The sequence below is a fragment of the Anarhichas minor genome, unplaced genomic scaffold, assembly GCF_050575085.1.
Source record: "Anarhichas minor isolate MPS153535 unplaced genomic scaffold, ASM5057508v1 ptg000043l, whole genome shotgun sequence".
NCBI lineage: Eukaryota > Metazoa > Chordata > Actinopteri > Perciformes > Anarhichadidae > Anarhichas > Anarhichas minor.
Window position 1 is genome coordinate 7761187 of NW_027466489.1, and position 21880 is coordinate 7783066.

At 41.7% G+C, this 21880-nt stretch overlaps 1 protein-coding gene across 1 annotated transcript; it reads right to left on the reverse strand.

Moving 5' to 3' along the window:
- Window positions 1-1874: 1874 nt before the first annotated feature.
- On the reverse strand, window positions 1875-16790 carry LOC142970291 (suppressor of tumorigenicity 7 protein-like). The gene is made up of 15 exons (XM_076110424.1): window positions 16601-16790; window positions 16058-16140; window positions 15184-15343; window positions 15045-15099; window positions 14754-14869; window positions 14462-14540; window positions 14187-14275; window positions 13706-13806; window positions 13391-13505; window positions 13229-13301; window positions 13027-13129; window positions 6780-6930; window positions 6223-6315; window positions 5890-6029; window positions 1875-4099 (listed from the first exon to the last, which is right to left on the reverse strand). The coding sequence occupies exons 1-15, from the start codon at window positions 16767-16769 to the stop codon at window positions 4004-4006; spliced, it is 1623 nt and encodes a 540-aa protein (XP_075966539.1). The 5' UTR covers window positions 16770-16790; the 3' UTR covers window positions 1875-4003.
- Between the last annotated feature and the right edge of the window lie 5090 nt (window positions 16791-21880).

The window sequence follows — 21880 nt, forward strand, 5'->3', positions numbered from 1 at the left end:
GAAACAGCACTGCTCATTAGCAAATATGCAGGGTCAAAGGTCATTCACATTGCCAAGCAGAGAAACGTCAGAGCGGAGCCAAGACATCCGCTGCAAATGAGCACGTGAGCAAAGGCAGCGCTTACCTTGGTGAAGTGAAGCAGTCTCTGTGAACTGTGACGTGCTTCCGGCTCACAGCTGGTGAATCGCTGATAAGAGGAGTTGTTGGGTTCTGACAGCCAGCAGGAAGGTCGGGGGATTCTGTCTCGCTCGCTAACTCCACTAAGGAGGACTTGACCGCGAGCAGGTGGCGTTAAAGCTTCGTAATGAAACGCTACATTATTAGTAACGAGTGGATTCAGAAGTGTTGTTTGCAAACAAGCAATGTTAGCAGCAGGCTAGTAGATTAAAGCAGCGGGCAGGGCACTGACTGACCCCATCACACGAGGGTGCGTTTGATTTGTTTTCCAGCAGGTAGAATATGTCTCCTGACTGTATAATAATCATAATACACTTTATGTAATAGTTAAGGCCTGTAGTGAGGTAAATAAAATCAGTCAATTAAAATAATACCAAAATAACATGTAATCAAATACCCAACAACAATATAGGTAAAAAAACAAACAAAAAAAACTGCTGAGTGTTGGATATGTACATGCTTCTTTTTAGGATTTATTGAGTCAGATGTGATGGACAGTTTGGGAGAAAGAGAAGAAGGCAGCAGTCTCAGTGACTCATTGTAGTCTATTGTTGCCTGTTAGCTCATTATTAACTCACTGGGTGGTCATCAGGAAATATAAAAAGACTAAACCCAATATGAAATACCTCATGTTGTCATAACTCATAAGTCTATGAAACCTCATTTCATTTTTGTTTAACTTGAGGCAGATTCTGCAGGAGATTTCAGTCCAACTCAAACTTTATGTCACCTTCAGACACACTGGGCAAAGGTCCAGGGACACAAGAGTTCATGAATTCATCGTGCTGGTGAGCTTAGTGGGCTGGCAGCAGGGCAGTAGCGCACAAAACTTTCATTTAGTGGGTCAACTGTCAGGACAGTTCCCACTGGAGATTTAAAGTGTCTGTGTGTCTCCATGGGACATAATTAACCCCTGCGTGGCTTTTCCACAGTTATATGGTCCGAATCAACATTTCAGTAGTTCATTTTTCTTATTAACCCTTCTGACTATGGCCATAAATGTCTCAAACATCTCTTACCTTATCATACAGGGCTTGAGAAGATCAAATGAAACGTCTACTCTGTCTTCATTACATATTTGTTGTTGACATGTTTACCCTATATCTTCTGTTTTCTCTCTGGTTACCCTGACTTTGATGCACTCCGGAGGTCAGTGAACAACTCGTGTTTCGACATGCAGCCGAGAAAATCGTGCTCTGGCACTGAGAGCGAGACACTTGAGCACCCGTCAACAATCCTCGACAGCGATTTTCATTACCGCATTGCTCGCCACTTGAGCACAAGTGTATGGAGTATGATGGCTCGCTGAGAACTTGCCACATAAAAGCATCTGCTGATGGTGGTGGAGTGGTGTAATCATAATGATGGCTCTTGGCTTTATATAGTCCAGGAGCAGCAGCAGCAGGGTGGCAGAGCGAGGAGTTTGTCCTTGAACAAGATATACCGACTCCCCATCGATACACACGTGATTTCAAAATATGAAGGACAATCCATCCAACATTTAAAAAGTAAAGAGTTTAAATATCTTTCACTTCATGTTGAAAATATGTTGCTTTGGAGATTATCTGTTTATCAAATGTTTTTCTTGTCTGAAATTGAAGTAATCAGCATCTACACATTCATTTAGAGAATACTCATTCTGCATTTCTAAACAGTAAACCAGACGACGTCAACAACCAAAACAGAAGGAAATAAATTGCACTGAAACAGAAATTTATTGTGAGTTTTGCTTTCAAACTCATCCAAGGGTAGTTACAATTTGTTCAAACATTCTCCTGTCTTCAGCATGAACTCTCATATTTCGGTTGTACACTGTAAAATGTCACATTTCAAGTGTCACAAATTGAATATTACAGACCAGAGTGAGATGCAAAACAGAATCTGTGTAGTTTGGAGCGGATAAGGGTTATTAAAATCATAATCCAACTTTGCAACATACTGTATCACCATATAAATCATCGCCAGCGTGCCCTTTTCTACTTTTACACAAGTACGTTTGCCATCGTTACTCGACTGCTGTATCTAGCAACGCTAATCAACAATTCTGTTACACATTACATTTGAAGGCATCTATTTATCAAATTGAATCCATCTAAATTTAACAGAGTTGCCACTCGACTTGACATCAATATCGTACGTTCAGTAAATGCCAAATTACACAATAGCTAAACCATTGTCAAGATGGTTTAACTATTGTGACGTACTAAAAGGCACTTTATTGTCACACGTTTGATAACGTGTAGAGTAAAGATTTGTAAGTAGGATGTCACGTACATCCCAGGGCATGGGCTCTATATTGTTGTAGTAATAATGTTGTAACGATAATGTAATAACTATCAAGTAACATCACTTTACAAAATAAAGTAAACGTGTCCGCCTTAAGTAGTTCAAAATGTAAAAGACCTGTTAATGTAATAAACTATTTGGGATGTTTCGTATCATTCATGAACCAAGTGGTGCAACAATTAATGTTTTCTTTTTTTCAATTACAGGATTATTTAACACATTTAGAGGCTTTTTTTTTTTTTGTTTCTTTCTGACAGGTTATTACATTATACTTTACAACAAGGTGACGCTGGCATCTTAATTGATAATACAGAGATGAGTAAATTCAATAAAGTCGGAACTAGAAGAATCAACTCATGTACAATTACTGGCAAAATGAACAGACGCAGTCAGAGGCAGAGCAAGTGATATTTGGACATAAAAAGGTAAAATAATAACTTACTTTGTAGAATTTGTCTGTGCATGCCTGTTCACTTTGCCACCCGTCGGCAAATGTTGATGCATTTTAGAAACACTGTTACCTCCAGTATTACAGCAAGCCTCACGTCGCCTCAGCTGATTCCACTGCAACGTGTGCTGCTTTCACTTGTTTTGTTTGGCGTTTGAGAAGTGGACTATCGCACTGACTCATGACATCTTGTCGCGCAATCAGCGGGAACGAGTGTGCGGAACTGTGACCGGTGACGATCCCATTTACATTTCAATGTTGCTGGGGCGACGGTTGCCCCAGTGATATAGTGCCGAGGTGTCATCCCGTGGTAACAACTGCTGAGCTGCAGAGGCGTTGTATACACTGCAGGTACTTCGAGGCTGTAAATCACAGCTCTGTTTTTAGGAGGCCTTACAGACGTTTAAATCTGCCCCGCTGGATGTCTGTGGTGCACGGAGAGTTGACATGGGACACATCGGGTCCCATCCCAAATATCCAGTGGGATCTTTTGTAAAATAGACAAATAATTGAGCAGGTAAAAGAGAGGAATAGGATCATATTGGTAAACATATTCTACAAGGGACATCCTTAAAGGTACATACTGTTGTCAGTAACACACTGGTTAAAACTAACTCATCTGACTTGACAGTAGTTAGTATTAAAAACATGCCGTTTTAGCTTCTTGTTTTTTTTGTTGTGTGTGATTTATTCATTATTGTGATGGAACAGGGCAGTGCCTCTAACTCATTACTTCATTTTTGCACCAAAAATCTGCAACAAGGCTTTGTGGGAAACTCCAAAACCACAATGTTGCAGAGGGCTAACGTGAAGACACACGAGCGACTGGAATCGTTGCAGATGGTGTTCACTAAATGCGTTCTTGGAAAAACTGTGGCCGCTGGAACAGTGTGGGAGGGCATCTTAAGAGTGGCTTCGTCATGTTGATACAACCTCAGCCAACATAATCAGTAACAATGCAGCAAGTGGACAGTAATGCTGAAGACAGGAGAGCAAACACTTTTTGTCTGAGGGTTTGGGGTGGTGTGTGTGTGTGTGTGTGTGTGTGTGTGTGTGTCTGCGTCGTGTGTGTTTGTGTATGTGAGATGGGGTCAGATTCGAGTCAGCTGGTGCCAAAAACTGGACGGCATGAAGCTTTCCATCTTGTCTGCGAAGAAACCCAGCGGTGCAAAGAGTGTGCTGAAGAACTGAGAGAGAGAAAAGAAGAATGAGCCTTAAAACCTCTTCCCATTTGTTCTTTGATAATGTTTAAGTGTAACACGCTCACGGTTTTCTCTAACATGTTATGCAACTCATGCAGTACATTCTGACTCAAAGCCTGACGTAAAACTTTAACCAAAAGTACGTTTCAAAGGGAAAATAAACATTTCTATTAGATTTAATTAAGAAGCACATAGAGCCAGACGCTGTGCTCTAGCTCATCCCTGGTAGACTGGCAGACTAACGTGCACGGGGAAAATAATAACTTAAACAAATGTTCAATCCACCGTAAAGTTTGATGTGTTTACAAAGACCCCTGGTGTTCTTTCTGGAAACAAGACCGGTGTGATATTAGGAGTATTGATCTTGCTCAAAATAGAAAAATAAAAACAGGATGCAGTTAAGATGCTCAGCAGGATTTGCAATATGTATTTGAGTTGCAGCAGATCAGTCCAGAAGCTTTTCCAGAGTACAGGGAAGACAAAAACAAAGCAGCGATGCTTTCCAAATGAAGCGTTGCTCACATACAATTCAATTAACTTTTCTGATTCAGGGATACACTTCATGTTATCTGACGATTGACTTATTAGGATTAATAATGACTTTGTCTCTCCCAAATCGGACAAATACGACTCATACTTAGAGGGAACGGCTCAAACACTCATTTTCATTATTACCAGCAGGGAATATATGCACTTAGATGTAAGATTAGGATCTAGCTTATACAGTATAATAGCTATGTGTATAAGTCAGTGATGTAAGGTCGCTATAACAGTGAAATGTCCTCTAAAATATTACAATATGGTTTCTCCCTGAAACTGCTTGAGGTGTGCGTGATACACTTGACACTTTAATAGCCTCATAAGTGGATGTATCAGCCTGGCCAGACAAGTGCAAATCAAGTACGCCTCTAATCCCATTTAATATATGACGCATAATCAACTGCTACGCTATACATGTCTGGTGTCCATAAATAAAGGCAAGGCAGACCACCACCACCACCACTGACTGTCTTGGCTCGTCTGTTCAAGAGCAGCAGATTCAGAGGAATCTGGTTTTCCTCAGAAGGCAGCGAGGTCCCTCCGTGTTCCTCCCTCACTGGCTTTCACGCACTCCATCTGAACATTACGCAAACCAGGCTCGCCGGGGCTGCTGTAAGAATCCTATCTGCCCTCAATCTTTCCCATAACAAAAGGAAGAGCACTAGACGTTCTCTGCGGCCTTGTTTTTACTACGTGTCTATGTAAAGGCAGGCCCTAATAAACAGTGGGACCGTAAACAAAAGGGTGCGCCAAAGGTAGGAGTTTGCCAAACTAGCTAAAAACAGAGAGCACAACACTTCTGTCATAAATAAACAGTAAAAGGAAGTCATGCGTGCGTTCAACTTTTTCGAAATTATGTTTGGAAAAATGTTGCTTATAAAGGGCGATACGCTTGCATCATCCAACTGTGGTCACTGATAGCTTAAGCTGGGCTACAGCTTGTTTTGGCGGGAAACACAGACTTTACAGCCCACGACTCCCATGAGCCTCCAGTGTTACCGACAGTGATGGAAGGCAGCAATTACCAACGGGGATTTAAAAGATTCAGGTTACAAACAACATGCATGTAAAGCACAGACCCAATCAGAGATTAACCGAAGATGTGAGCGGTCAGCCAACTTTACACACAAGTTCATCTTATATGAAGCCGTGGACCGTCTGAATCAGCGTCTATGAAATTGTACGGCAGAAACCTTTGAGATGTAAATTGCGATGTGTACAGCTGGAGAACTTACTGCTTTGGCAAAGACACCCATGAGCTCAGGGAACTGATGTGTGAGCATGGCCAGCATGGCAGTGAAGGAGCAAAGGCCTGCTGTGAAGAGGATGAAGAAGGGAAGCTCTTTCTTTGGGTACACGGACACCTCGTGGAACGCTGGAGCGAAAAAAGACGAGGACGGTCAGAACAAGAGAGCGAGGCAAAGTCGTAACCGGTGCAGGTAAACAAAGAAATAAAGCATTTTGAATAGACGTGGGGTTTGAATAGTGAGAGGGCGATTGATTACGCAATGAAATTGTGAGCGACTAGGTACATTAATGGACTGCATGTAGACTATGTATATACTTACAGGGCAGCAGTTCCCTATCTGCTGTTTCTGTGCATCCTGGGTAAGGGTAAAACAGGTGACCCTTCTCCAGAGGGTAGGGAATTATCCGGAAGGCTGTTAAAGCGGACAAAGGCACGAAGAGGACATTTAAGGAAGAGGAATAACACAACAGGTATGACTTAAACAGCTGACATAATCTTCAGTAAATCACTAAAGTAGCTCAATATCACACAGTGACAAGACACTAACGCGCTAATGAAATAGAACATTCTTCCTGTGCGTCACTTGAGGAATGATCTCATCCCTCTCAGGCTGTGCATGCATGAGTCACGACACAACAATGTAAAAACGAAGAGCAGGAGAAGACACTGTGGGTCTCTGACGGCCCAGCTCTATTGAAATGCTGTTTAATTGGGACTTCTGAACATGCATAGAACGGGGTGCACTCACTCTCAACAGAGCCAAAGGGAAAGAAAAGTATGATTTGGAATACTAAAATGAATACAACTCATTAACATTAAATAAAACAAACATGCAAAGCGGTGGTATTGGATAGAAGCAGTAACAGTTACACATACTGCCCTCCCAGGTGCAGTGTAGTAGGTTTAAGGCTCCCTCTGCCCTCTTCCAGTGCTGCAGGTGGAAGAAAGCATAAGCCACTGCCTCGCTGTCACCCCTCTTCAAGATGTGCTCTGGAGGGAGGATCAGGCTCTTCATCTCTAATAAGTACTACAGACGGGGGGGAAAAGGAAAGAAATACACGACTTCTGGTGAGTATACACTGCAGTACCTCGATGCTTTGTGGTCTCCTGAGCTCCGTAAAGACTAGCAGAGAAGTCTCGTTTCAGTGCACTGAAACACTGTGATAATGTCCGGTGATTTCTCAGCTTATGAAACCAGCTTCACTGGATTCACATCATTTTCCGTGTAATATTTTTATTCATACATTTTATTTGGTTGAGTATAGTTCTATATGAAGATGTAAAATTGGCCTGGACACTCGTGGGCTGAGTTGAATAGCACGTAATTGCAACGTCCACCGTTTGCACGTTTGACATTTTGTTGTTTTCCTACTCCTTTACCACAGTCTTTTATCGCATAAACGAAAATGGACATTTCTTTTAAACATTTTGCAAGCAAAAGGAACCCAAAATATTTTTTTCTTAGGCAACCAAACTATAACTAAAGTCCCAGTGAATATTTGCATTCTGTGTGAGAAAGAGGCGACTCGAATGGGGCGCTACATTATTTGTGCGAGGTCGGCAGCTGTTAACGCAAACTCTTGCCCCCTTGTGGTCAAAAAACTAATGGATGCAGCTTTAATGATTTCAATCGCATCACGCCTCCTTGTTTCTCAGTCAGTCAGCACTTATTCTATTCTATTGGGCAATTCCCCCCCGGCCAGCTCCCTGCAGGCTGAAAACATATTTTCTAGATGTGAGGTATTCGTTGACAGCCTTATTTTGCAATTGTTCAAGGCGTGTGTGTGTGTGTGTGGGGACCCTTCCCAAAGCTCTCCGAGTGTGTTTTATTGTTACAGTACATTCATTCCATGAATGTGCAACACCCCCCCCCGCTCACCCCTCCTCTCTTTCCCTACTGTGTAAATTGGTCCCAGTGAGTCACTATGCTGACAAAGGCCCACATCCCAGAGTTACGGCCTATAGAACAGGTATGCCTTCTGAAATAACAGAAAACAAGCATCTAGAAATAACAACGCGAGCGTATCGTGTGCTGCTTCTCTGTCATATATATTTGTAATTAAGGCCTCTGTCCGTAGAGGAGTCATTAATAGATGTACGATGACTTTGATAACATTTCGCTCTATGTACTTTATGTCTGTGGTGCCCAGTGTGGCATGGGTCCGTGTTAAACAAAAACCTGTGTGCGGGGGCCCCCCTGGGCTGGATTCCCAGGCGGCCAGCTTCACAGCGCTCTGGATCTCAGACTGACACTTTGGGAAGGTTACCCCACAGCTAATCCTGCCTAATCCCCTCCATGGTCACAGGCTCAGCCAGCCAGCCAGCCAGACCATGCCGCTTCACCCATCTCCCCCTGCCTTACTCTTTCTCCACTCTCACCCTCGTGATCACAGCGTGCCCGGGGCTCCTCCACCTGGCTCATCCCGGCCTTCCTCCGACCCTCTTTCGTGCTCCTTTAGCTTGCGAGATGCGAGCCCGGGTCCCATCGTGTCCCCTGGTTCATCCGTCTTTGGCAACGTCAGCCATGTCAATGTCCTCACTCTGCTTTCTCTACCTCATTGCTGAACTGCTGCCAATATTCGTGAAACATTTCTGTATATTGTGTTCTGTGCAGGCCCACCCTCACCCCTCTGTTGTGTGCTCCTCACTCGCCACCTCCCGACTCGGACTAAAAGCTCAATCAGGCACGCAACCACCCAACAGGTGTGAACACCACTCGTTCCCGCAGACTGTCATGTCTTCCAGCCTGTTCTCTTGCTAACATCCTCTGTAGCCGCTACAACGCTCGGCAGCTCGAGACAACCAGAAGCTGCTCGTTTGACCCTCTCACTTACGCTGTCCGACTTACTTAAAATCAGCTCTCTCTGCTCCAGCAAAGACATTTGACTGTCCGCCTTCATCCTCCTCACCATTTCGCTCTCCTTTCTTCCGAGCACAAACCTTTCACCATCCTCTACTCCCCCCGGCATCGGTGTCGAGGCAGCCAGCCAGCTCAAGAGGAAACCTGCCGCTTCTCTGTTGCAGAGAACGGCAACTGATGAAACGACAGGCATTCGTTTTATGCTAACGCTTAAGGACACACGTGAAGCATGACGCGTAGGGAAGGCGATCTTAATTTGGTGGCCAATCCTGAATTTCAGATTCGATCATTTTTGACGATCTGATAGCGAGCGAATTTGTTATTGTGGGTCAACTGGGATGTTTTACACACATTACTACCTCCATGCTATTCTGTTGCTGACAATGAATGACCAGTATACGGCAGCCATGTAGATCTGGGTCCTCTGTGGTTTAAGAATAACCATTTAGAGAGGCTGGCTGCTCAGCTGTCCTTCCTTGCATGCCACGCCATTAGACCTGGTGACACCTCGGTCCTCTGTGCTGGCCGACCGCACCGCCCAACCCCCCCCACCCTCTCGTTCCTCGGTCCGCTTCTCCACTCCCTGTCGCCTCTTTGATGGAGGGATTGAGTTTCATGTGTTCTCCTTTTATCCCTGGGCAGTCATAAGCCCAGAGCATAACTCACAAGCTGCCTTCTGATTCTAATCTGCAGCACTTTGCTTCTCACAATGGGACGCACAGGCAACAATGACATCAGCCTTGTAGTTACTCTATAAGGGTCGGACAAACATACACTTGTACAGTGAAAAAAAACAGGTGATGCAGATTAAGAATCTTATAGTCAGTAAAAAACATCTACTAGGTACTCCAACCTCTACTGAGGACAGCGGCGGATAACTCACAGCGTTTATTCCAAAGTGGGCCAGGACGAGGCAATTCCTTCAGACTCCCTTTGCCTCGTCTGAATCAAACCTCATCCATCTTAATTTAGAGCAAAACCCTCGACTGCTGCTCCTTCTCAAATTACAAACCAAAAAAAGCCAATTTCAGAGGTAAACTTAGCAACGGTCTGCATTTTGTGAGTCTTGACGGGCCATCAATGAGAACATGCCAACCAGAATGGGGTGCGGTGACAAACCGCCTTCCAAAGTGGAGTAAACTAGCAAAGGTAGATGGGATGGGGTCACCCAGACTGCCTCAAAATGAACACGTACGGACCAAAGTGGTGCTAAATGTAAATGTAGACCAGATTCAGAGAGCAGGAACACTTGATCAGCTGTCCAAGCATCCGGCACACTGTCAGTTTGTTAACCACTGGCTGGTAGACAGGCTGATTGGAATGGACAGACAGATGGAGAACGGGGTGGCGGAGGAGGAGGAGGACCAATAGAGAAAGACAAGAAGATGAGGAGGGGAGGGAAATATAGGGGGAGGAGGGGAGGGAAATATAGGGGGGGGGGGGGGGCACTGAAACAGACTGCATGTGTGGGTTTAGTGTAGCTTTTTGAGCAGTTTGAATGGACTCATGTGACGAAGCCTTGTGTGATATTCAGATATAATCTCCTTGGCATGCTTGATAACACACACACACACACACACACACACACACACACACACACACACACACACACACACACACACACACACACACACACACACACACACACACACACACACACACACACACACACACACACACACACACACACACACACACTAACAGTGTTCCTTCATTACTCCACTTCTTATTTTTTTTTTTTACTTGATTCAGTGCAACACTGGTATCTCTTTTGGCCTTTCTATAGCAACACAAACACACACGGACTTTGTTATTGATTCATCTTTGATGCAATTCCTGCTGCCTTACACCGATATATATATCAGTATACATATACTGTATATTTTATACATATATATATATTAGTATATTTAATAATGTCATAATGTTTTATAGCAAAAAACGTAACAAATTATAAACCATAACGTAATGATTTATAAGGTCAAGTATCATAATTGCTGGTCACTCACTGAATTTATTCCCATAGTTGTAATACATTATAATATTTTTTATAATAGAGTAATACCTTTTATAATACATTATAATGTCATATAAGTTACTTTAAATGATACAGTAAAACAATATATGCAAGAAAAACAAACATTTTAAAATGAACTATTACTTTACTGAAAGCAAACAATGACCACTTAGATTACAGTTATAAATACATTAAAATGCATAATAACTATGGTTATAATGCATGATAAAATATGATAATGAATTACAACTGTGTGAATTATACTACACTATCATCCTTGCAAAAGTGACCAGCAATCATTAAGTATTACCAAACTTGACCTTATAAGTAATTTAAAATGCTTTATAATGTGTTATAATTGTTGTTATGAAGCATAATGAATATTCATGAGTGCTTATAAATATAATACAGTACTATAAGCTGATTATAACGCATTACAAGTATTTCTATAATGCATTGTAGACATGGGCGTCATAGAAAGTGTCACCTTTATTTATTATCAGCTACAAGGAAAATACATTTGTTAGAAAAGTCACATTAGAAATGAAGCGGCGTAAAATAAGATTCATGACTTCTTGTTACGTTACTGTACTGAATAGACTAGAATGGATTGATCACTGACGAAGGCGTTCATTAGTTGAAGGCCTACATGTACGTGATGGTGTTATTTTCTTAGATGATGACCTTCTTAAGTAAGTCAACTCTACACAAGAGTACAGCATTTCTGGATAAAGCCCTTTACACATCCTTCTTAACAGAAGGTCACAGGTGCACTCGTCATGCCAGACACCACAAAGCAACACCCCCCCCCCCCCCCTCTGTTACATTTTCATATACAGCAGGTCAAAAAAACGTAACACAACTCTGTTATGAGGCCTGAGTAAGTACCAGATGCCAGTCAAACGCTGAAAGATGAGCCTCCCAATAACCCTTCTGTGAAAGGTGTGTTACAAACGCCCTAAAGTTGACAGTGGTGGCCAACATCAGACTCTCTGTTTGGCTCCGACAGGGGATGAGGGAACATGAGAGGATAAGAAACAGGATGAGGGTACGTGATGAGAGGAGAGAGGATGGCTGCCTCTGGGCACAGTGGGGAGGGAGCAGTTGGAACGACGTTGAAAATGAGGGCCCTCACTTTAAAAAAAATCAAAGGCTGGATCAAAGTGCTGGCTGACACCCCTGCACCAACGCCCACACACACACACACACACACACACACACACACACACACACACTGATTCTCTTTCCGTCTCTCAGTCCGTGAGATGAAACAACACCACACTACAAAGGCTAATCGGAGACAAACCTCTGTTGCAACTAGTTGTGTATGACTGTGTGTGTGTGTGTGTGTGTGTGTGTGTGTGTGTGTGTGTGTGTGTGTGTGTGTGTGTGTGTGTGTGTGTGTGTGTGTGTGTGTGTGTGTGTGTGTGTGTGTGTGTGTGTGTCATCTAATCCTGTGGGAACTGATGGGAAAGGCCAGAGAGATATCCAGTTGTAGTCCCATGTTCTCCCTGGTTCAGTTCTATAGAGAGCTGCTCTGCACTGGGACCAGTCTGTTGTATGTTTACAGTTTATCTTTTTTTACACTATCAGTAAAAACACACAAGGCATGTATAAATCCAAAAATACGACTTCTTGTAACAGTAGTTGATGATCAGGGCGAATGTTTTCTATATTGTCCCATTTAATTGTATTGAATTGATAAATACAATAATCACCCAAATTACTGAAATAGAGACATAATAGACAAATATACATGCAGCTGTAAGTGCTTAAGGTGACACGTCAGGTGTGATCGAATGAATTAAGAGCTAAGTATTAAGACCGACACTGACACCTGCTGTTGGGACACTATACATCATGTCTGGATGGAAGCGTCTGCTCTATTTAAGCTCTATTAGGTCGCACCACCTGTTACTGCAGACACACCTCACCTAGAATTGTCTGACTGATTGTTCTGCATGTGACCGTGACGCATGGCAGACATGTGAGACCTGTGTGATCAGACTAAATATAGAAAAAATAAAATCTACCCAAACCACTTGCAGCATAGCAGCTGCGTGGATGGAAATACACTTTAACGCACACATTTTTATTGAGAGTGTGGAAACAAAACTGGAAACATGCGGCCCGAAACATAGACTTAAACTCAAAAATAAGTCTTTGGTAATTGTGGAACAGGAGCGGGAACAAGCCCAGCATTAAGTGATCAATGGGTTATTATTATGGTGAGTCTAATAACTGACCTTTGGCACGTGTGGATTGAACTCAACAGCTCTGTGTATGGCCTCCACAGCATTCATCTCTGCTGTGCTCAGCCCTCGCCGTGACGCGGCCTCTGGAGAGAACCTGAGACAAATGAAACTCGTTTAAGAGATACTCATGTTGAATTGTATGCAAGGATGAAAAGATATATTTAAAACTATATGAACCAATACGGACACGTACTTATCTGATACAGCCCGTGCTTTCAACAGTGCAGATGTGTAGCATATAGTGGCTGATTTTGGCAAGCTGATGTCTATAATGGAAGAAGAAATTGGGGTCATGTGACATGTGTCATACATTTTCAAGATCGGTTCAATGGCACTGAGCTCGGTTCAGTGTTACCGTCATATTTGGCGAGGACTGCTTGGACATCGGCATATGCCTGAAGCTCTAGAAGGGCCTCCAAGAGGTTTTCATGTATATTTAACATTCCCAAAAGTGGGAACTCCTTCATTAACTGTAAAGAGAAGAAACACCATACATCAACAATACAATTTGTCAGAAGTACTACTGTACTGCCATTGTTCTAAATACAGTGAATACCCTATGTTGCCTCCGGTACTCAGTTGCATGCGTAATTCCACAAATAGCACACTACAGCAGAAAGCATTTTGAGGCGCTGCTCTGAAGGAGTCAAGTTTTTGGACAGAAACTCACATCTCTCATCATTTTCACCGCTTCTTTAATCCGACCCAGCTTGCGTGCACACATTGCCAGTCTGCGTTTTATGTACACCAGTAAGTTGATGTCTTTTCCAGCTGTGGATGGCAAAAAAAGGAAAACATGAGACGTTTGATGCACAAAAGGCTTAACAATCCATAGACGTTAAAAACATGACAAAGATGGATTGATTTGTTTTATTATGTATGATACCACTTCAAACGTGTGCAGAGAAAAAGCACGGACGTATTGATGGACTGTACACACACTTGGGATTACATCCTCAATCACAGGTAGGCGTGAACAGATGTTGTCTATTCTATTTATAACACAATTAGTGGAGTTGCTCAATGTGCATTTTGAAGTGCTGCACAGCACCGGGTGTAGTTGTTCCTCAACTGGTCAGCTATGTTCCTGCTACTGTGCCTCACGGTTCAATCATTGCGAGTACTTAATGTAGATTTTAATCCATTCTTACCGATACTTAGTGCTTTTTTGAAGAGGCGCTCAGCTTCTGTGATGGTTGTTGCTTCTTCCTCTGCTAAAAGCACATACGCTGCAGCACACCTGCACACAAATGGGATGTTTGCATGCACATGAAAAAAACGTAAAACCGCCCATAAAAAGGCCATAATATGACTAAATTAATGTATATGTGCTATTCAGCAACAACAGTTTTAGAAGTTACAGTATTGTGTTTATAGACACAGTATTTAAGGAGGAAATATGTAAGTGTGGAAGAGCAGGACTCACTCTTGGTTCATTTCTATGGCCTGGTAAGCTGCTCTGATCCTGGCTTGAGGATTTCTCTCCCTCCAGGCTTTCTGCATCACTGTTGAGACATGATTTGACTTATTACAGATGCGACCATACGACATATTTAATTGCAGGCTTCCAAGTCAACAGAAAAACACCACAAAAAACAAAAAGCAGTTCCATATGAACATTTATAAAGTGCCACAGAAATATCTTCCAACGGAATATGCTGGCAGTCTTTTGCTTGTACAGTCGAAACGGATTTAGTCTGTATTTGATTCTAACTCACCAGCATCTTCTGGTCTTATCTGCGGAGTGTCTCCTGTGAAGAAGGTCTGGTGGTCTTGAGCAGACAGGTTCATATCGTAGTATGTTAAGGGTTCCTTCCCTGTTACCCAGGTGTACCTGTAGTGTAAGATGTAAAAATGTTTCATGCTCCACAATGAATCAAATGAAATTAAACCAAATTCCTCTTCACCGAAGTTACAAAGTATTTATAAACAGACATTATGAACCATCCATTTTAAAGTACTATTAGATGCCTTCTACTCAGCTAAATAAATACCCGAGTCACACATACCTGTTGTATTCCGCTCCTCTGAACAGATTCAAAGGGTTCCTCCAGACCTTACACTCTGCCGAAAGGATGCCATAGATGTTAGTGCTTGTGGTATTATGAGTAGTATCGCTGGTATAGTTTGTATTACATACATATCTACCTGAAACACTGGGCCTAGGCTCTGCCTCTCCATTGACTGATGCAAACAGACCAGTAGAGGAGCTGCTCTCCACTCCACCCAGAAGAGGACGCAGGTGGCTCACTGACACTTGTTCAATGAACGAGGTCCCGTATTTACGAAAATACCACCACTCAAATATCTGCGGGGAGAACACACACGGTGACGACATGCTTTACAAAAATGTCTGAGTTATATCTTAGTGGCAATTGCTATCATATCACTAAAACAGTGGTTTATTTTCCATGTCATGCCCCCCCCCCCCCCTGTGGACGCTGCAAAAAAAAAAGGATTTAACTTGTGCGCCTTAAACTCTGTCCACACTGCCGTAAAACACAAACTAAGCTCTGCGGCTACAATCCCAATGAATTAGAGAGCAAGACAGGCGCATAATTTTGTTTTTCAGCATAAATCTGTCCATCTTGTACATTACATGGAATTTATCGCTCCGCATTAGTTTTGCTAACCCGAATTAACACAACCGTGCCAACATTAAAGCACTCGTGTTTGTTTATTTGCTCCCAAATAATTAAAATGAATTCAACTTTTTATCTGCTTCATAATGTTTTGTCTCCCTTTCAATGGCTTTGCACCTTCCCGTATTAGGAACAACAGCAATGGGTCTAATATAATTATTTTTCATTACAGCCTTGCATTTAATAGTGACACTTCTCTAAAACTATGCTTACACCCACGCGTGTCTAATCTTGGATTCCCGAATACGAATTTGAAAGTTAAGACGAGGTCACTGCAAATTGTGTCTGCTAAGAGGCCTACGAGCAAATGTCATTTTACAAAGGGGTGACTATTTAACATGTATTAGACGGTGTGAGGAATAACTGAGACGATAACTCACAAGGATGAGTCCAGAGATGAGAGAAGAGGTTCCAGTGAGAGCCACATAGAATTTGGGGGTCAGTGTATTCAAAAACACTGAGGCTGAAAGAAGAAGAAGAAGAAGAAGAGGCGACAGTCAGGATAGTGTCATAGTAGAACCAGAACTGAGAGAAGTCAGTGTCCACTGTTGTGACCATGCACTAAAATACATGCCGGTGCCAACAGAATCAAAACAAACACTGGAAGTGGGTCTCGAATAGCAGGTGACATGTAGCCCCATACAGTATCTTGACTATACGAGGAGTGAAGAAGCCTACTTGGTAATACAACAATAACCTACCGAATTATGACTACATGCAATACAGCCTGCTGTCAGAAAATAATACAACAAAGACGCAATAGATATGTAAAAACTCGATTTAAATACAACCAGAGAGTCGGTACTATTTGTGCTTGAATGAGTCCGACACCGAACTGTCAAACCAACAGCTCGCGCTTGCTGTCAGCTAAAGCCAGATACCCGAAGGCTAACAATAGCTAGCTAGCAGCTGCATTAATTCACCTGAGGTAAGAGATTCCTGCAGTTTCAGCGGGCTCCACAGGACGTATATCATGATCAGCACCATGCCGAACCAAATGAAGCACACGTAGGTCCATGACCAAGAGAGCCAAGACTTTAATTTCTCTGTAAATCCGAGAGATTGAGGATTACTGCCAGCGGTGTCCTCCATGTTTCTCCGGATGCCTGTAAACAGAGGGGTCACGTGATCACGAAGGAAGATGACCTCTATTTTGAAATTTCTACAAAGATCCGTTTCCGGGGGACGACGGAAACAATATATAATCATAATTTTGTCCACGAATAGGGTTGTTTACTCATCATCCAAACAGAAATAATTGGTTTTATACAAATGTCTTGCAGTTGAGTTTGAGATAAATCAAAGCTTGTGTCTGGCTTTCGAGGCTAAGTGACAAAATATGTCCAAAGAAAAAGACATTAGTTGCATAGGGGACCAACCTAGAATATTTAATCAACGAAGTGAGTTATTTCATCTGACTCTTAATCAGTTTAGTAATACAAGTAAGTAACCCACTGTACTTGAGTGAGTAGGACTTTAAGTATATCTATTTTGTGCTACTTAATAGGATACTTTTTATGCATTATATAAAATATTGTGCAGAGCTTTTCACTCAACTCAATTGATCGAGGACACTTTGTTATTGCTTCACTTTAATATAGGGGTGCAGTTCACCCCTATATCAAAAAATAATATTTTTCATCTTGCCAGGAAGGCTATTTGTCAATCTAGTTTATTTTGGTGTGAGTTGCCTATGTTTTGGAGGTATCGGCAGTAGAGATGTCTGCCTCCTCTCCAATATAATAGGACTATATGATTTTTGAATGTACTTTTTGGGCGTTTTAAACAACATGTATATTCATTTTTGGGGTGACCTGTCCCTTTAAGTAATTAGTGAGTAATAGCTAGTACTTCTAGTAAGTACTTCTTCCACCCTCCTTTTAATATCAGGGCTTCAGATAACAATTATCAAGATTTCGTATTATTATTTTGTTCAATCAGTTTAGCATTTATTTTGAAAAAAGATATACATAATGATATCAAACAGAAAAAATGGCCAAATCCTCTCATTTTAGAAACTGGATCCAATGATATTTGGCTTCTTTGTTTAATAAGTGATCAACTAATAATCAATTGATTATTCAATTTGTTGGTGATTTGGTTTCTGTTGATCAAGTAATCCAGTAACTATATCAGCGTCAGGCCTACTGATGGCAACCCTTCACAAGCTCATTTTAGCCTGTGCTATTATTCATGACCAGTAAGTGGGGCTATTACAACATTAATGCATTCACTTCTGATGCCATCTACTGACTGCAGGTGGAGACAACGTTCAGTTTTGTTTACTTCCCTGTAATCTCTGAATTCATTACAATATTTTAGGAATTCATGTTTTCAGCCATGTGAGTACTCTTTCATTCTAAGCTCCTCCTTTTATAACCAAACTAATTTTGCAGGCCTTATCTAAAGATCCAAATGCTATGACCTCGTTCAAACTGCCAAATCATTGTACATACAGAGTAGGCTCCTCTCTATTCCTATGATTTACATAACCATAGATGTACTTTGTCAAAAATAAACAATTCAGTAATATCGTTGCTAAAAGGCAAGTCTATTTTTGGATGTATACCACCAGGCACTTCTCACCTTTTGCGATTGACTCACATCCCAACAGTGCAGGAATAAATGTGATTTGTTGGAGTGCATTTTAGTTGGAGGTTACAGCCACTGCATGACAGAGAGCCAGATTTGGTCCTGCTCACACATGTCCTTGGGTGTTTTCTGCCTGATGTTGATGGACAAGCACACGCGGGGTTAAAGGCCTGTCATATAAATCAGGTACAATCACTTTACAGGTGAAAACATGCATGATGCTACTGACAGGGAGGAAGAGTGGGGAAAAGAAAGGAAGACTGAAAGAGGAACAACAGAGGTCTCTAGAAGTTATCGGGGATGTATAGCACGACCTGAATGTATTCCAAGCTGAAACGATATTTCCAAATGACCTCTGCTCAGTGACTCATCTTTGATAAAAACATACATGTAGCTCCCTGGAATATACCGGGTAAACAGTGTTGTCTTCTCTTGTATTTACACTGCACACCTAATATCAGTTACATCTGGACCGCAGTCAAATAAGACTTAGATGAATACGAGGACATTTGCAGAATTTCTGTATCCATCGTAATCACACATCTTGATTTAAAAAAATCATTTATTGGATTTTTTATTCAGCACAAAAAGCACAAAAAGTTAACTTACCCTACATTTAGTAAGTATTTTAGTAGTTAGCTAAATTGCAAATATAAAACACAGGATTTATATAAAAATTGCAAGCAATGGACAATAAGTGTGACATGACCTGAACACAATCGGTCAGCCAGTGTCCAGCCACGCAGAAGCAATATCTCCCATCATTCTGCAGTCACCTGTATACTTAAGGTTCATTTACAATTTCACGTCTCGCATCCATCCAGCCATTCTGGACTTCGTGTTCTGTTTATGTAGTTTCTTTCTTTTCTCTCCCCAAAGCTTTTAAGAGTCCTCTAATCATACATAATTAATCAGGGTTTTCACTTAAATGCACTGCATTTCTCACTCTCATTATTACTTAAGAGGCTGCTCTTTAAAGCTTGAAAATACCCGGTGCTCTCTTGATCATATTGTTCAATAAGCCAGCTGTTACAACAAATGAGGATGTACAAGGCTAAAAATATACAAAACACACATCAATATTTGATCATTTCAGGCTTGAAGTAATGATATAATTTCATTACTTCGTATAAACATTCTAATTAATTCTGCTTGATGTCAGTGAAACATTTTAGTACAACCTGAGCAGAGATTTAGATGCAATGCAAATGTAATGAGTAATAAAGTTTGCTCTGAGCACTATAGTGCATGTGTACATACTGTGTGACCGATCGTTTGTCAGCTCTGTATCTGGTGGTCCCTTCTGATGGAAAACTTTAAACTTTATGAAACTGCTTCTTGTCTCCCACACTGCTTTCTCTTTGTGAGTTTGTATTACTTGTCTCCATGAAGGGACTCTCCCCCCAAGAGTCATTTCTCTCAAAACACTTCATTTTCAGAAGATGTGTGTTCTTTTTTTTGCATCAGGAGACCGTGCCGTTTGACCACATCTGAAAGCAATGGTGCCGCAGAAAAATGACTTCCTCCATGACAGGCTCAGAGACCATGTGGCAACATTTCAACCTTTTTCTCTGTAAATCTGTGAGGACGAGTGGACATGCTCTGCTGCTGTTTCATAACTACAATAATGACTAATTTACACCACATTATGCTCCTGCAGAGAGGATACCCATCAGTAAAACAGCAGCAAAGGAGATGCATATCATGCACACTATACATTTCCCCACATTATGACTGATTTTGATAGAAAGGAATATAAAGCTTCTGATGAATCTAATGAATAGCCTTGAATGTCAAATAAAACGGAAAACATAAAGCTGAATCATCCTCATTATCAGTGCGAGCAGTAACATGAGAACACAAAACATGTAATAACAGCTTAAGAGTGCAGCAAGCAGCCTCTCATGCAGGGTGTATGCTGGCTACTTCATCGTATACAACTCTGGCCAACTGTAAGGTATAAATGGAAGAGGCAGAGATGAATAATACATATGAATTACCTTCATGCAGTCAGGGTCATTTTTCCAACCCCCATCTGCTGCAAGAACATCATTTTTAGAAACAATAAAATACAAGGCGAGGTGCATAGATAAAAACCGCAGGTATTGTAAGCGAACACCAGTGCGTCAATAGTTGCAGGAGCTTGAAAGGTGTTACAGTGCTTTCAGAAAGGTGTTAAGTGGCGTGTAACTGCAAACAAGAGCAATGAAAGTCTTTGTGCACTTAAAATTATAGCTGCAAATATCCTGCCTGTTTAATGTTAATAAGGCTTCTTGTGTTTGAACTGTGAGAGGACGTCTGACGTCATTGCTCAGTCGAGGTATTGTGTTGCCTTTCTTTCTATAGTCTTTCCCAGCAGGTCAGTTATTTTGCTTGTCACTGTTGAGGAAGCATATATGGGCTACGGGTGATTGTTAAAATCAGAATCTTTATATAAACGAAAGTATAGCCCAAACAGCAATACACAAATCAATTGACATGCTCAAATGAGCTCTTGAGTCGCCGTGTCACTGTGTATTTAGCGAAACACTTGCAAACAAATGAAAAAGACAGGCATGGTGAATTACTGTACAGTAAGTTAAATCTGTCCTATTTACCTTTTATTATGCATTGTCTTAATCCTACTGTGACTGTTTCGGTCAAGTCACCCAAACAAGTCTCAGTCATATGCTTAAAAAAAAGAGTACAGCAGTGTGTGAAATACCTGCTGGTTGCGCTGCGTCATTTATGGCAGAAAATCCTTTCTCAAACATATATTCATATCCGTGAATTAATGTTTTGCAATTTGAGGAATTAATACTGCTGGACATTAGTAAGCTATTTTAATGACGGACCATTTTTTGAAGTATATATTTTTGAAAACGCAGGATAATCACCGCTCCCCTTGGCTTGATCTTAGCTAAGGTGCTCGAAGTATCAAAAAATTAAAACTGATAGAAGAGGTATCTGCACACTTAGATCTATGCAGAGTACACTTTATGCTTTCAGTCTAAAGGACCTTCATCAGAGAATACAGAGTTTAAGGTTTTTTTAATACAAACAATTTTGCTGTTGAGGCTTTCAGGGGGTCTCAAGTGTCAATGGACCCTGCGTATTTTGTGCACTGGTCTACAGCCCTGCTAAAGGCTCTGTGAGGCTGTACTTAGGCACAGAGGCGCCTTGAGCTAAATGCTAATACTAGCTTAGCTAGCCTGGCAGGGGTTCACCATCTTCGTTAAGTGTGTTAGCATTTTACAGTACCATTTTCAGTGGGTGAAAAGTCAAGGTAACTCTAAAGTTAGTAGGAGTCATTGTCTAGGAACCACAAATGTTTGTACAAATGTTTCTATCAATCCCTTCCACAGTTGTTGATATATTACAGCCTGAACCGATGATTAACAGACAGATGCATTGCCATTCTTGTCGGCAGCATGGTTCCCTGTGATCTTCAACACATCACAACAATAACAGACGATGGATCCAACAATTAACTGACTCACAAACCTTCCCTTTAAACCAGGGGTCCCCAAACTTTTTCCTGTGAGGGCCACATAACTTTTCCCTTCTCTGATGGGGGCCGGGGTCAGTTTGTAACAGAAAAAAGTGTGACGATCGCAGGGGTGCCTAAATGT

Bases quoted from the DNA above. Each gene is read 5' to 3' on its own strand.
- LOC142970291 (XM_076110424.1), bottom strand. From the start codon at position 16,769: ATGGAGGACACCGCTGGCAGTAATCCTCAATCTCTCGGATTTACAGAG. The intron at 14,541-14,753 runs GTGAGTTAGAAT...ATGTCTCAACAG, and splicing joins GATAAGACCAGAAGATGCTG to TGATGCAGAAAGCCTGGAGG. The intron at 13,807-14,186 runs GTAAGAATGGAT...TGCCATCCACAG, and splicing joins CAAAAAAGCACTAAGTATCG to CTGGAAAAGACATCAACTTA.